Below are 12986 nucleotides of genomic sequence, written 5' to 3'. Positions count from 1 at the left end.
GTCTATGGCAACAAAGGAGGCATTTTCCCTGTCCGTCCTTCCACCCACTGCCATAGCAGACACTCTAGATGTACTGTACAATTTTCTAGAGATGGTTGAGATGATGAATATATGAATATCTGGAATGATACCACCACTTCTAGGTGCCCCTGTCATGCAATACTTTTTCTGGATGGCTACTAGTAAATATGGGCTTTTCTGATGAAGTATACTGTCTCTGTCACTATCTCTGCCTCTATTAAAATCTGAAATTGTGCCATTCTCAGTTATGTATGAAGCAATCAAGAGCTTGGAAAACATTCATTGTTTAAGAATAGAGTGGTTGAAATTTCAATTAAAAAGTTTTAACTTGAGGCTGAGGACCAGGTATTAGGGCCTTTAACTGAAAGCATCTCGCATGATGTCAGGGGGCGGCCAATGCAGGAGAGGGTTTCCTGCTCCTCGTCTTCTACCTTCAACCACCTCTTCTTAATGTGTAAAAACTGTTGGTAGTTAAATCCGGCAAGATCCATGAAGAGAAAAAAAAACTGTCTGTGCAGTTGGCTTCTGCGCCCTCTCACCCGCTAGTGACTGAATGCTGATATACTTGGTTCTGACTCACTACAGGCTGTCCGGCAAGAACAGTACGGGAGCTTCTCACAGTCCAGGACATTTATTATCTTCATCACTGCACACTGTAGTGTGGTAAATGTTGGGGATGAGTGTTAAGGCATTAAGACCAGCCCATGGTTCAAAATAACCTGGTGAGTCACTTATGGTCAAGTGAAGGTCAGAACCACCAAAAATTACATATACAGTATATGACACGGAATCCACAAGGACAAAAAAGTAGCTGCAAGTGGTTAGTAGGTGATAGCTAGACTAACAGTCATCACACATGAAGAGTCACTGCATTTAATGTTTCCTTTGTGCCTATTCACACACAGACACTCCCACTCTCAAAGGGCTCATATCAGCTAGTCTAGGCATTCACAGTTTATGAGTGAATGTGTGTAAGCATGACTGTACCGCCCTCAAGACAGTGGCAGCATTGTGTGTAAGCAGATGGATATGTGCAGGTGTGTGTCAAGATGTGTTTTCATCATTCACTAGGCCGAGACATTTCAATAAGTACCAGTCGATTGTATAACAATCACGCTGTTATTACCACTATCACCACAGCAAGCGGCTGGTAGACAACCAGTCCTGACTGTCTCAGTGACTAAGACTCACCTGACCTCCTCTTGCCACCGTGTGCCTTTTCTATCTGGTTATCCCCTCACCCTGGTCAGGGGTAGGGGCGGTGTGTGTGTGTGTGTGTACTTCCTCACAAGGATAACAAAACAAAGAAAATTGAGACAAGTGGGGACATTTCGCCGGTCCCCACAAGGAAAAATGCTATTTTAGGCTTAGGGGTTAGGGTTACAATTAGGGTAAGGGTTCGAATTATGGTTCGGTTTGAGGTTAAGGTTAGGGTTAGGTTATAGGTTAGGGTTAGGGTTTAGGCAAAATAGGATTTTGAATGGTAATCAATTGTTTGGTCCCCACAAGGATAGTAAAACAAACGTGTGTGTGTCTTTGTTCGCGTGTGTGTATGTGTGTGTGTGTGTGTGTGTGTGTGTGTGTGTGAGTGAGTGTGAGGGTGGGGAGTCACAGACTGAATAGCAGTTCAGACTGCTATTCCGGTGTCATGTCTGGATGAAGGGGATGAGAAGGGGGAGGAAGAGAAGGTGAGATTAGGGGATGTGAAAAGTTCCCCTCAGTTACGCACTCATCTTCTCACTGTCATCTACTATTAATACTTACGCTACAACTCGGGCCGAGTTCACATCGAGTTCCTGCAAGCTAAAATGGCGTCTTATAATTTACATCAATTTTTATGGATTAATACTATTTGTAGGCCTATTCAGCTATTGTAGGCAACAGTCAGCAGTAAAACATGACTCTAATGTTGTGTAGGGATGCCAATCAACATGTGTATACACTATATTGGAAAGGGGAATGTAGCGTTATCATATTTCATGATGGCAATATGAATACGCCTGGGTAGTTGACCACAGGGCGTGTTTTGGTGTTTGCATACAGAGACTTTTGGCTGTGTAGATCTTTGGCTTGTTGGCCAGTAAGTCTCAGTTACCTTAGCTTCCCACACGGTGACTCTATTTATAACCCAGGGTAAACAAAATGGATACAAGGAACACATGGGAAAGGTCTCAAGATGGTGCTGTTGTCAGGGAATTCATGGTGGGCACTATCGGCTCAACGTGATGCAGTGACGCTTTGGCTAGGACCATTCACTCATTGGCTATGACTGGACGGAATGGAAATTATTTCATGCAGAGAGAAACTGTGGCTGGATAAATATACCCTCTGTCTGTCTGTCTAGGCACTGTCTCTGGCTTGTCATGGTTGCCTAGCCATGGAGTCTGTGGTCCCTGAGTTTAACATAAATGGATTTGTAGTGTTTCATGAGGTACCGGCCAGTAGTCACTTATAAAATAGATGCACTGTTGAGGGGGTGGACTGACCATAGAGTGAGAAGAATTGGAAGGGTCTATGGAATTGTGCTTGAAGGACTTTAGCTTCACTGTAAATATTAATGCTGTAAATAAATATGCCCTCCCTAACTTGTCCCCCCTACAGATCAAGCTTCCTGTGCTGATGTTGGGGCTTTCGTCAGACCTGAGGCCTGGGGAGTTTGTGGTGGCCATCGGAAGCCCCTTCTCACTCCAGAACACAGTTACCACAGGGATAGTCAGCACAACCCAACGAGGGGGCAAGGAGTTGGGCCTACGCAACTCTGAAATGGAATACATTCAGACAGACGCTATTATCAACGTGAGTCTGTGAACACATGCACACACATCCCAAAGGATTGTGAACTGAGAACTGAAGTGATGTCCTTTTTTTTTGTTGACAGTATGGTAATTCAGGAGGCCCTCTGGTGAATCTGGTGAGAATACTCTTTGTTTATTGACAGTTAAACAGTAGTTCTACATGTCTAATAGAAGGCAGACACTGTGTCTGCATGATGGCACATTCTAGTTTGAAACTGCAAATGCAAATGTGTGATTATGTTAGTATTATTAGTGTGTCACTGTGTGGTTTTCAGACACTATATTGACTATTGTATATTGTTGTTGGATGATTGTATTATTGACTTCATTATTGACGGTGTTATTGTAGGATGGTGAAGTGATCGGGATCAACACTCTGAAAGTGACAGCTGGTATTTCTTTCGCCATTCCCTCTGATAAGATCAGAGAGTTCCTGACTGAATCCTACGACAGACAGTCCCGAGGTAGGACGTTGAATCCCTATAATCATCCTGGGTGTAACATCTAAATATGTCCCCCTAGTGTATGGTCCTGTTTACACGGAACCTAAACCGGCTGCGCTTGAGCCATCGTGCGCTATCGTGCATAAATGTATTTTGTCCCCCTACACCAAACGCAATCACGACACACAGGTTAAAATATCAAAACAAACTCTGAACCAACGACATGAATTTGGGGACAGGTCGAAAAGCATTAAATATGTATGGCAATTTAGCTAGTTAGCTTGCACTTGCTAGCTAATTTGTCCTATTTAGTTAGCTAATTTGTCCTATTTAGCTAGCTTGCTGTTGCTAGCTAATTTGTCCTGGAATATAAACATTGAGTTGTTATTTTACCTGAAATGCACAAGGTCCTCTACTCCGACAATTAATCCACACATAAAATGGCCAACCAAATAATTGAGTCATCTCTCCTCCTTCCAGGCTTTTTCCTCTTTGAATTTATATGGTGATTGGCATCTACACAGTATTTCCACGACAACCTGCAAAACATTTTGTCTTTCAATCACCCACATGGGTATAACCAATGAGGAGATGGCACATGGGTACCTGCTTCTATAAACCAATGAGGAGATGGGAGAGGCAGGACTTGCAGCGCGATCTGCGTCAGAAATAGAAAGGGGTTATATTTTAGCCCTTGGCATCGCAGGCGCTCGTTGCCACGTGCGAGCAGTGTGTGTGCAATAATTGAATAACATGGATTTCTACATTTATTTTGCGACGCTCGCGCACATGACGTGTCCGGTCTGGTCAGCATGTTAGCCATGTTTTGAGGATAACCATAAACACTTACAGACATTTTGATTCAGACCCCATTATAACTAAGCATATTCCATGGCTCACATCAACACCATCATCCCAGACACCCTGGACCCACTCCAAGTTGCAAAAAAAGATCCACACCAATCTCTATTGCACTCTACACCAGGGGCATTTCTTGGATTTGAAGACATTCGGGCCCAAAGCCATGGGCATTTTTCCCTGGCCCCCAAAGAAAGGAATTTCAACAGCTAAATGCTTGAATTTGGCGCATTTTGACACAAACACAGAGATTAGAACATTTAGAGTTTAGGAAATGTTCAGGTAAATTGTACCTTCCTACCTGACACAGCAGACACTGCCAGTACTCAATTACAGTTGCTACTGTGGGGGTCTCTACTCTGGAACACATACATCTACAGTGTATTGCCAAAAACCACTCAACAACTTCAAACACAAATTGAGAGGGACACACGCACACACACAAACTGTGTCGTAATTAGAATCCATAGAGCAGCTTTAAGTGATACGGTCTACTCCTCTGCCTCTCTATATCGCTTTCTTTACATCACTTTTTTTCTTGTCTGCCTCATCAGAAAGGTCTCAAGGTAGAGGTGCAGCATGTCATTAGTTAGTTTTAAAGGGTGACTGCATTATAGATTTAGTTTATTAAGAAATGCTAGCGTCCATGACTGAATTCAAATGTGAGTTGGTTTCGGGGTGTGGTTTGATGTGGGTGTCTCCTGTGTGTGTTCGCTGGAGGGAAGAGTTAGCCAAATTATTTAGCCAATTAGCTTCAGCCAGCTGGTGTACAACCTGACTGAATTTGGATAGCCTATCTCTCGGGCAAGTTAGGGACCATCAATAAATGAATGTAAATGAGACAATATTTTCATGTTGCACACCTTTTCATTTTTTCTCATTTCCATATTTATGTATGCATTTCTGAAATGTATAGTTGGTTTGAGGTTTTTAAGTAATTGATATTTGGAGCTATTGGAATTTTAACATGTTGTCCCATTACATTTTGTAATTAACCGATTGTCCCTAACTAGCCCCATAGGGATATTCAAAGTCAACCCAAATTTACCACAGGATTTAAGATCATGCCGCGTGCAGCTGTACTCCGAATTGATGATTACTTGTGTGCTGCCTACTTGTGTGCTGTGGGCATGTAGGAGGGATTGAAACAAACCCAACCATAATTTATGAAGTCACGACCTCAAGTCTCACAAAACTCTGTTTTGGATGAGACTGACCTTATTCCCAAAATTATCCTATTTATTGTTTTTAGTCCATTTTGACAGTACAATACATGTTTCTGACTCATATCAATGCCACATAAGCTGTTTATAAATGAGAAGTTGGTTTATAGGGGCAGTTGTCTTTAAAGTTACTAATGGCCAGTTTTTTTTTTTTACAAATAGCTACTTAGCCTATATGGAAATAACAGACATGAGCCAAGCATGTTTACCTTTAGAGTGGAATAGGTTATAAGACCTCTGTGATTCATTTAATTTAGTCAGTTCTACCAACTCAACATTGCTCATTTTCAACAGGGGTAGCCTTTCCTGCAGTCGAATAACCAAAGTGCCCTCTAGTGGCCTCATGAGTGGGATTTTATTAATCTTTTTCATAATTTCATAATTAATGAACATATTTTTTTTTAACGGCCCAAAATCCGGTGTTTCTATGTCAAATGGTTTTGTTATATTTCATTCTTCTGCTATGTGTATAAAGTGTAATATTAGGATGCAAACTCAAAATTGAATACATTTCAATTCTATATCTGACATGGTACAGGTGTCTTCTTTTTTGAAGCCCAATAACCATGTGTGTGAGGTATATACTTTTGTTTCAAAGTAGATTAGTTTAAGACTACCAAGAAACACTCTGTGCGACCCTGATTTAGCCCACTGCAATAAAAGGTTAAATATAATGTTGTAGTAAAGTTGAGCTTCAGTCCACAGATACCGTATATGCTTCAGTCAGAAAAATTTCTTAGGTCTCAGCTAGCTAGCCAGTCAGTAGCTACCGAAGTGGCTAGCCATCCAAGCTAGCTACAGATACGAAACCCATTAAATACACTCGCAGTAAATATACACTTGTCCTAATACAACTTATATCAACATTCTTTGCTTGCGCATTCACTAAATATACTGTTAAATAACTCTGAATGACACCCAATAGCTTTAGGATGCTGAGCGCTAAGGCTAGCTTATTAGCATTAGCCAGCCCTTACGCTAAAGGAGACTAGCTAGTTCGCTACCACCAACCCTGCACAAACATGTGGCTAAATCTGCTGCTGCTTAGCTGCAGTTTGACTGTTCAGTCCGCTCCACCTCATTCATTGCTGATTTCAACCGGCTCACTTTTTTTTGCCTCTCTTTCGGAAGAAGTTCAAAATATCCATATTCGCTCTGTGCTATGCTGAAAACTCTGACTGAGTGACATGCGTTTTGCTGAGTGATGACATTGACATCTAACCAGTGCTGTAAGGGTGGGCAAGGGGTCAAGGGACATGAGCAGTGCACTGTCTTGTGAAATCTTGACCAATCACAGCAGGCACTGTGACACAAAAGGCTTATTGCAGTGCTTATACTGCCTAGTGCAGTATATTGTATTGTTTATTTTTGTCATAAAAAATTGCCAGTATACTGCATCTCACAAGTGATGTGTAGTTATAGGAAACTCATAGACTGAAATGTGAAAAACATTTTGTGAAAAATATGTTTTTTGGACCAAAAACATCTGGGGCTGAAGCCCCAGCAGTCCAGGCCTAATGACGACACTGCTCCACACAGCCCTGACTCACTTGGACAAAAGGAACACCGATGTGCGAATGCTGCTCATTGATTACAGCTCTAGTTTTCAACATCATAGTGCCCACCTAGCTCATCACTAAGGACCCTGGGACTGAATGCCTCCCTCTGCAACTGGATCCTGGAGTTTCTGACAGGTCGCTACCATGTGGTAAGGGTAGGCAACAACACATCTGCTGCGCAAACCCTCAACACAGGGGCCCCTCAGGGGTGCATGCATAGTCCCTCCTGTACTCCTTGTTCACCCACGACTGCGTGGCCACACACGCAGTCATGGGTGGCCACGCCAACACCATCATTAAGTTTGCAGACGACACGACGGGGGTACAGTAGGCCTGATCACCAACAACGATGAGACAGCCTATAGGGAGGTATGGCAACTGCTTGTACATTACTGGGGCCGAGCTCCCTGCCATCCAGGACCTATATATACCAGGCGGTGTCAGAGGCCCTAAAAATGTTCAGACTCCAGCCACCCAAGTCATACTGTTCTCTCTGCTACCGCGCGGCAAGTGGTACCGATGCACCATGTCTGGAACCAACAGGGCCTTGAACAGCTTCTACTCCCAAGTCATAAGACTGCTAAATAGTTAGTTAAATAGTTAACCAAATAGCTACACGGACTATCTGCATTGACCCTTTTTGCACTAACGTTTTTGACTCATCACATACGCTGCTGCTACTGTTTACTATCTGTCACTTTATTCCTAGTTATATGTACATGTCTACCTCAATTACCTCGTACCCCTGCAAATCGACTCTGTACTGGTACCCCTTGAATATAGCCAAGTTATCATTATGGATTGTGTATCTATTGTTACTTTTAGTATGATGTGTTTTTCTTTTCTATTATTTCTCTATTTTCTTTCTCTCTGCATTGTTGGAAAGGGCCCAGAAGTAAACATTTCACTGTTAGTCCACACCTGTGGTTTACAAAGCATGTGACAAATAACATTTGATTTGACCCAGCCTCAGAATCACCCAGATATTCTTCGAGTCAAAAGGAAACCCCTTTTGCATATGATTAAAGAGCTGCCCTCTTCCTGATTTTTTTTCTCCTTCTTATTGTGTTCCCTTAGGAAGAGCTGGGGCAAAGAAGAGATACATTGGTGTGAGGATGATGACACTCACTCCAGCGTAAGTAGATCCTAATATTTGTCATGAAAAGGATGGCACGTTTTCTTTTGTCAACTCCTGATAAATACAATGAAAGACTTGAGACTGTGAAAGTGTGCACTAAACTGGAGAATGTAGTTATCCAAAGCTGTCAAAAATAACATATTTGAACTGGGCCTGGTAAACTGCATTTCAGTTGGATACAGACAACTAAGCACTTTTTCCTAATGGGTTACTTAATTTCTTCCCCTTCACTCTCTAGGTTGACCAAGGAGCTAAAGGTGCGACACAAAGACTTCCCTGATATCACCTCTGGAGCGTACGTCATGGAGGTGATCTCCAAAACGCCGGCCGCAGCGTAAGTACAAACTAACAGGGAAAGAAAGTACAAACACACTCCATCTCACCAGTAATATGAGCTTCTTATGAGTGTGAGGACAAGTTGTCTGACATTTTATTTGCTCAGGGGTATTGTCTTTGTCTCTTTCCACTGTATGTACACGTTTAAAATGTATATAGACCTTCAACGCCCAACTCTCCCCACAAAAACCCACTTACATTCACACACTCTCCCATTTTCACGTGCAAATGCATACACACACAACCCCCCTTAGTAAAACATTGCTTGTTCACCCACTCAAAAATCATCCTCCTGCCACATCCTCAGCAGCACTTTCAGTGTGATCATCTCTGGTGACCACAGTTCTACCAGAGAAGGGTTGTGGTTGGAGAGACGCTGAGGTCAGCTATTCCATTCATCCCTCAAGTAGCAAGGGGTTTGCTGTGGTTTTCCTCGTCCCTCTCACCCTGCCCTAGTTCTTATATTAGGCCTTCTGTGTCTCATTGGTGGTGTAAGTGTTAGTCCTGTTAGCCTGAGTACAATGAGGGGAATGTGAGAGTATTATCAGTGGTGGTGGGAGAGTAGTTGTGTGAAAGTGGAGGCTTTGATATCACTTCTGGGAACCACTCCAGTCTTTGTGTAATTTGGTTTTACTAGATTTCTATTCCGGGTGTGTTTGGTCTGTGGGAGTGTGTTGCGCAAAGCACTTTCCCCTGACTAATTATTGTGGTCCTGATGAAGGATACATATACAGTGCCTTGCGAAAGTATTCGGCCCCCTTGAACTTTGCGACCTTTTGCCACATTTCAGGCTTCAAACATAAAGATATAAAACTGTATTTTTTTGTGAAGAATCAACAACAAGTGGGACACAATCATGAAGTGGAACGACATTTATTGGATATTTCAAACTTTTTTAACAAATCAAAAACTGAAAAATTGGGCGTGCAAAATTATTCAGCCCCCTTAAGTTAATACTTTGTAGCGCCACCTTTTGCTGCGATTACAGCTGTAAGTCGCTTGGGGTATGTCTCTATCAGTTTTGCACATCGAGAGTGACATTTTTTCCCATTCCTCCTTGCAAAACAGCTCGAGCTCAGTGAGGTTGGATGGAGAGCATTTGTGAACAGCAGTTTTCAGTTCTTTCCACAGATTCTCGATTGGATTCAGGTCTGGACTTTGACTTGGCCATTCTAACACCTGGATATGTTTATTTTTGATTTTGCTTTATGTTTTGGATCATTGTCTTGTTGGAAGACAAATCTCCGTCCCAGTCTCAGGTCCTTTGCAGACTCCATCAGGTTTTCTTCCAGAATGGTCCTGTATTTGGCTCCATCCATCTTCCCATCAATTTTAACCATCTTCCCTGTCCCTGCTGAAGAAAAGCAGGCCCAAACCATGATGCTGCCACCACCATGTTTGACAGTGGGGATGCTATGTTCAGGGTGATGAGCTGTGTTGCTTTTACGCCAAACATAACGTTTTGCATTGTTGCCAAAAAGTTCAATTTTGGTTTCATCTGACCAGAGCACCTTCTTCCACATGTTTGGTGTGTCTCCCAGGTGGCTTGTGGCAAACTTTAAACAACACTTTTTATGGATATCTTTAAGAAATGGCTTTCTTCTTGCCACTCTTCCATAAAGGCCAGATTTGTGCAATATACGACTGATTGTTGTCCTACGGACAGAGTCTCCCACCTCAGCTGTAGATCTCTGCAGTTCATCCAGAGTGATCATGGGCCTCTTGGCTGCATCTCTGATCAGTCTTCTCTTTGTATGAGCTGAAAGTTTAGAGGGACGGCCAGGTCTTGGTAGATTTGTAGTGGTCTGATACTCCTTCCATTTCAATATTATCGCTTGCACAGTGCTCCTTGGGATGTTTAAAGCTTGGGAAATCTTTTTGTATCCAAATCCGGCTTTAAACTTCTTCACAACAGTATCTCGGACCTGCCTGGTGTGTTCCTTGTTCTTCATGATGCTCTCTGCGCTTTTAACGGACCTCTGAGACTATCACAGTGCAGGTGCATTTATACGGAGACTTGATTACACACAGGTGGATTGTATTTATCATCATTAGTCATTTAGGTCAACATTGGATCATTCAGAGATCCTCACTGAACTTCTGGAGAGAGTTTGCTGCACTGAAAGTAAAGGGGCTGAATAATTTTGCACGCCCAATTTTTCAGTTTTTGATTTGTTAAAAAAGTTTGAAATATCCAATAAATGTCGTTCTACTTCATGATTGTGTCCCACTTGTTGTTGATTCTTCACAAAAAAATACAGTATTATATCTTTATGTTTGAAGCCTGAAATGTGGCAAAAGGTCGCAAAGTTCAAGGGGGCCGAATACTTTCGCAAGGCACTGTATGTCACTGACTTAGTCTTGCTTTGATTCCAGTTTGTCGACAAATTAGTGATTGATACTTACTGTATGTTGGATTCACGTCTCCATCTCAACCAAACATCTACAGTTGAAGTCGGAAGTTTACATACACTTAAGTTGGAGTCATTAAAGCACGTTTTTTCAACCACTCCACAAATTTCTTGTTAACAAACTATAGTTTTGACAAGTCGGTTGTCATTTAGACTCTTATCCAGAGCCACTTACAGGAACAATTAGGGTTAAATGCCTTGCTCAAGGGCACATCGGCCGATTTTTCTTTTCGCCTAGTCGGCTCGGGGATTCAAACCAGCGACCTTTACGGTTACTGGCCAAACGCTCTTAACCGCTTGGCTACCTGCCGCAGATTTCAGTTCATTCCAACACATTTGTCCTGCACTACAGATTAAAGCATCAAATAATGTGTGAACTATATTTACCTTCTAACAAGAAATATAGCGGCCTCCCGGGTGGCGCAGTGGTTAAGGGTGCTGTACTGCAGCGCCAGCTGTGCCATCAGAGTCCCTGGGTTCGTGCCCAGGCTCTGTCGTAACCGGCCGCGACCGGGAGGTCGTGGGGCGACGCACAATTGGCCTAGCGTTGTCCGGGTTAGGGAGGGCTTGGTCGGTAGGGATGTCCTTGTCTCATCGCGCACCAGCGGGCACAGTGCGCGCTAACCAAGGTTGCCAGGTGCACGGTGTAGCCTCCGACACATTGGTGCGGCTGGCTTCCGGGTTGGATGCGCGCTGTGTTAAGAAGCAGTGCGGCTGGTTGGGTTGTGTATCGGAGGACGCATGACTTTCAACCTTTGTCTCTCCCGAGCCCGTATGGGAGTTGTAGCGATGAGACAAGATAGTAGCTACTACAACAATTGGATACCACGAAATTGGGGAGAAAAAGGGGTAAAAAAAAAAAGAAGAAATATAAAGGCCAATCCATTCCTAGCTGAATGTAGGTGCAATAAAGAGCAATCAATACCTTGAAATAACAATCTTATTATTATAGCTAACCGTTCTATCAAGCATGTTTGTTGCTGTAGTTCTCATTCTGTTGTGTTCCTCCTCTCTTAGTGGCGGTCTGAAGGAGCATGATGTCATCATCTCCATCAATGGCCAGCGGATTTCCTCTGCAACCGACGTGAGCACCATCATCAAGAAGGATGCCACGCTGCAGGTGGTGGTGCGCCGTAGTAACGAGGATGTCATCATCACCATCGTTCCCATGGAGATCGACCCCTGACCCCCCAGCCCCACCCATGAGCTGATGCTCATTAGCATCACCAATGGACCTTATATGGACATGTGTGTTTAATCGCGCCCCAATCTGTGGGCTTTGTGGCATCATGCACCTGGACTCCGTCTTGAAAAGGAACGATTGTATAGAGCATCTCAGCAGAGTTGTACTTCCTCATCCATGTGTATTACACTTTTATTATTGTATGCTTCTAGTACTGTTAACTGTTAAACACTAGCTAGTTGACCTGTTTTGACTTGTTTGTTCTGTGTTTTTTTTTATACTGACTGATTGTTCAGATGGAGGCCCACCGTGGCAATGTAAAACAATGTAGAGAGCAGCTCTGAGCGAGTTTTGCAATTATTTTTTTCTAAATTCCTATTCTAAGTACTGTAGTTTTATGGTGTATTTGTTGATGACATTTACAGAGAAGAGAATAAAGTCTTAAGTGTTTTATGATGGTAACTTTGATGTTGGAGATGAAAGGATCAATCTGAAGAGCTCACGTATCACAATCTTTTTCAAGCACTTTCTCTCCCCACCTCTCTTTCTGTATCGCTCTCTTTCACTCACTCACTCACTCACTCACTCACTCACTCACTCACTCACTCACTCACTCATACACACACACAAACATTCAGACACACACACACTGTGATGGACTGCTCCCTGACAGATTAGATTTACAATATTTTCTTTGCATGTGTATGAGTTTAGCCATGACACACATACACACACACACACGCACACTCACAAGGAGGACATAAAATTGATGTGGGGCTGTTTTATATTTTGTTTTACTGCCCCCATAAGGGTTTGATACTGGCCTGCTGTGGCAGTTGGGCTGACCTCACAGAGAGGATAATGGTCCATACACGTTATCCAGACAAGGTCCTACAGATGAGACACTCACATGAACACACCGTAAATGATACAGACAACATCTTAGTGTCATTATACTCCTTATAGTGTGTTGTAACATATCAAGTATTTTAGTTCAGAATCTAGACACATTTCCCATT

General features: G+C 42.9%; 1 protein-coding gene across 1 annotated transcript in view; it reads left to right on the top strand.

Annotated features, from left to right (window-relative positions):
- Positions 1-12429, top strand: part of LOC109899116 (serine protease HTRA1A) — a 35165-nt gene extending 22736 nt beyond the window's left edge. Inside the window, exons 4-9 of the mRNA XM_020494170.2 lie at positions 2623-2817; positions 2900-2932; positions 3166-3280; positions 7977-8034; positions 8276-8371; positions 11802-12429. Coding sequence (XP_020349759.1) covers positions 2623-2817; positions 2900-2932; positions 3166-3280; positions 7977-8034; positions 8276-8371; positions 11802-11970 — 666 coding nt within the window. The 3' untranslated portion in view covers positions 11971-12429. The remainder of the gene's footprint in view (positions 1-2622; positions 2818-2899; positions 2933-3165; positions 3281-7976; positions 8035-8275; positions 8372-11801) is intronic.
- The last annotated feature ends 557 nt before the right edge of the window (positions 12430-12986 follow it).

Source organism: Oncorhynchus kisutch, linkage group LG11 (assembly GCF_002021735.2).
Source record: "Oncorhynchus kisutch isolate 150728-3 linkage group LG11, Okis_V2, whole genome shotgun sequence".
Taxonomy (NCBI): domain Eukaryota; kingdom Metazoa; phylum Chordata; class Actinopteri; order Salmoniformes; family Salmonidae; genus Oncorhynchus; species Oncorhynchus kisutch.
This window is presented reverse-complemented; position numbering and strand designations above follow the sequence as displayed.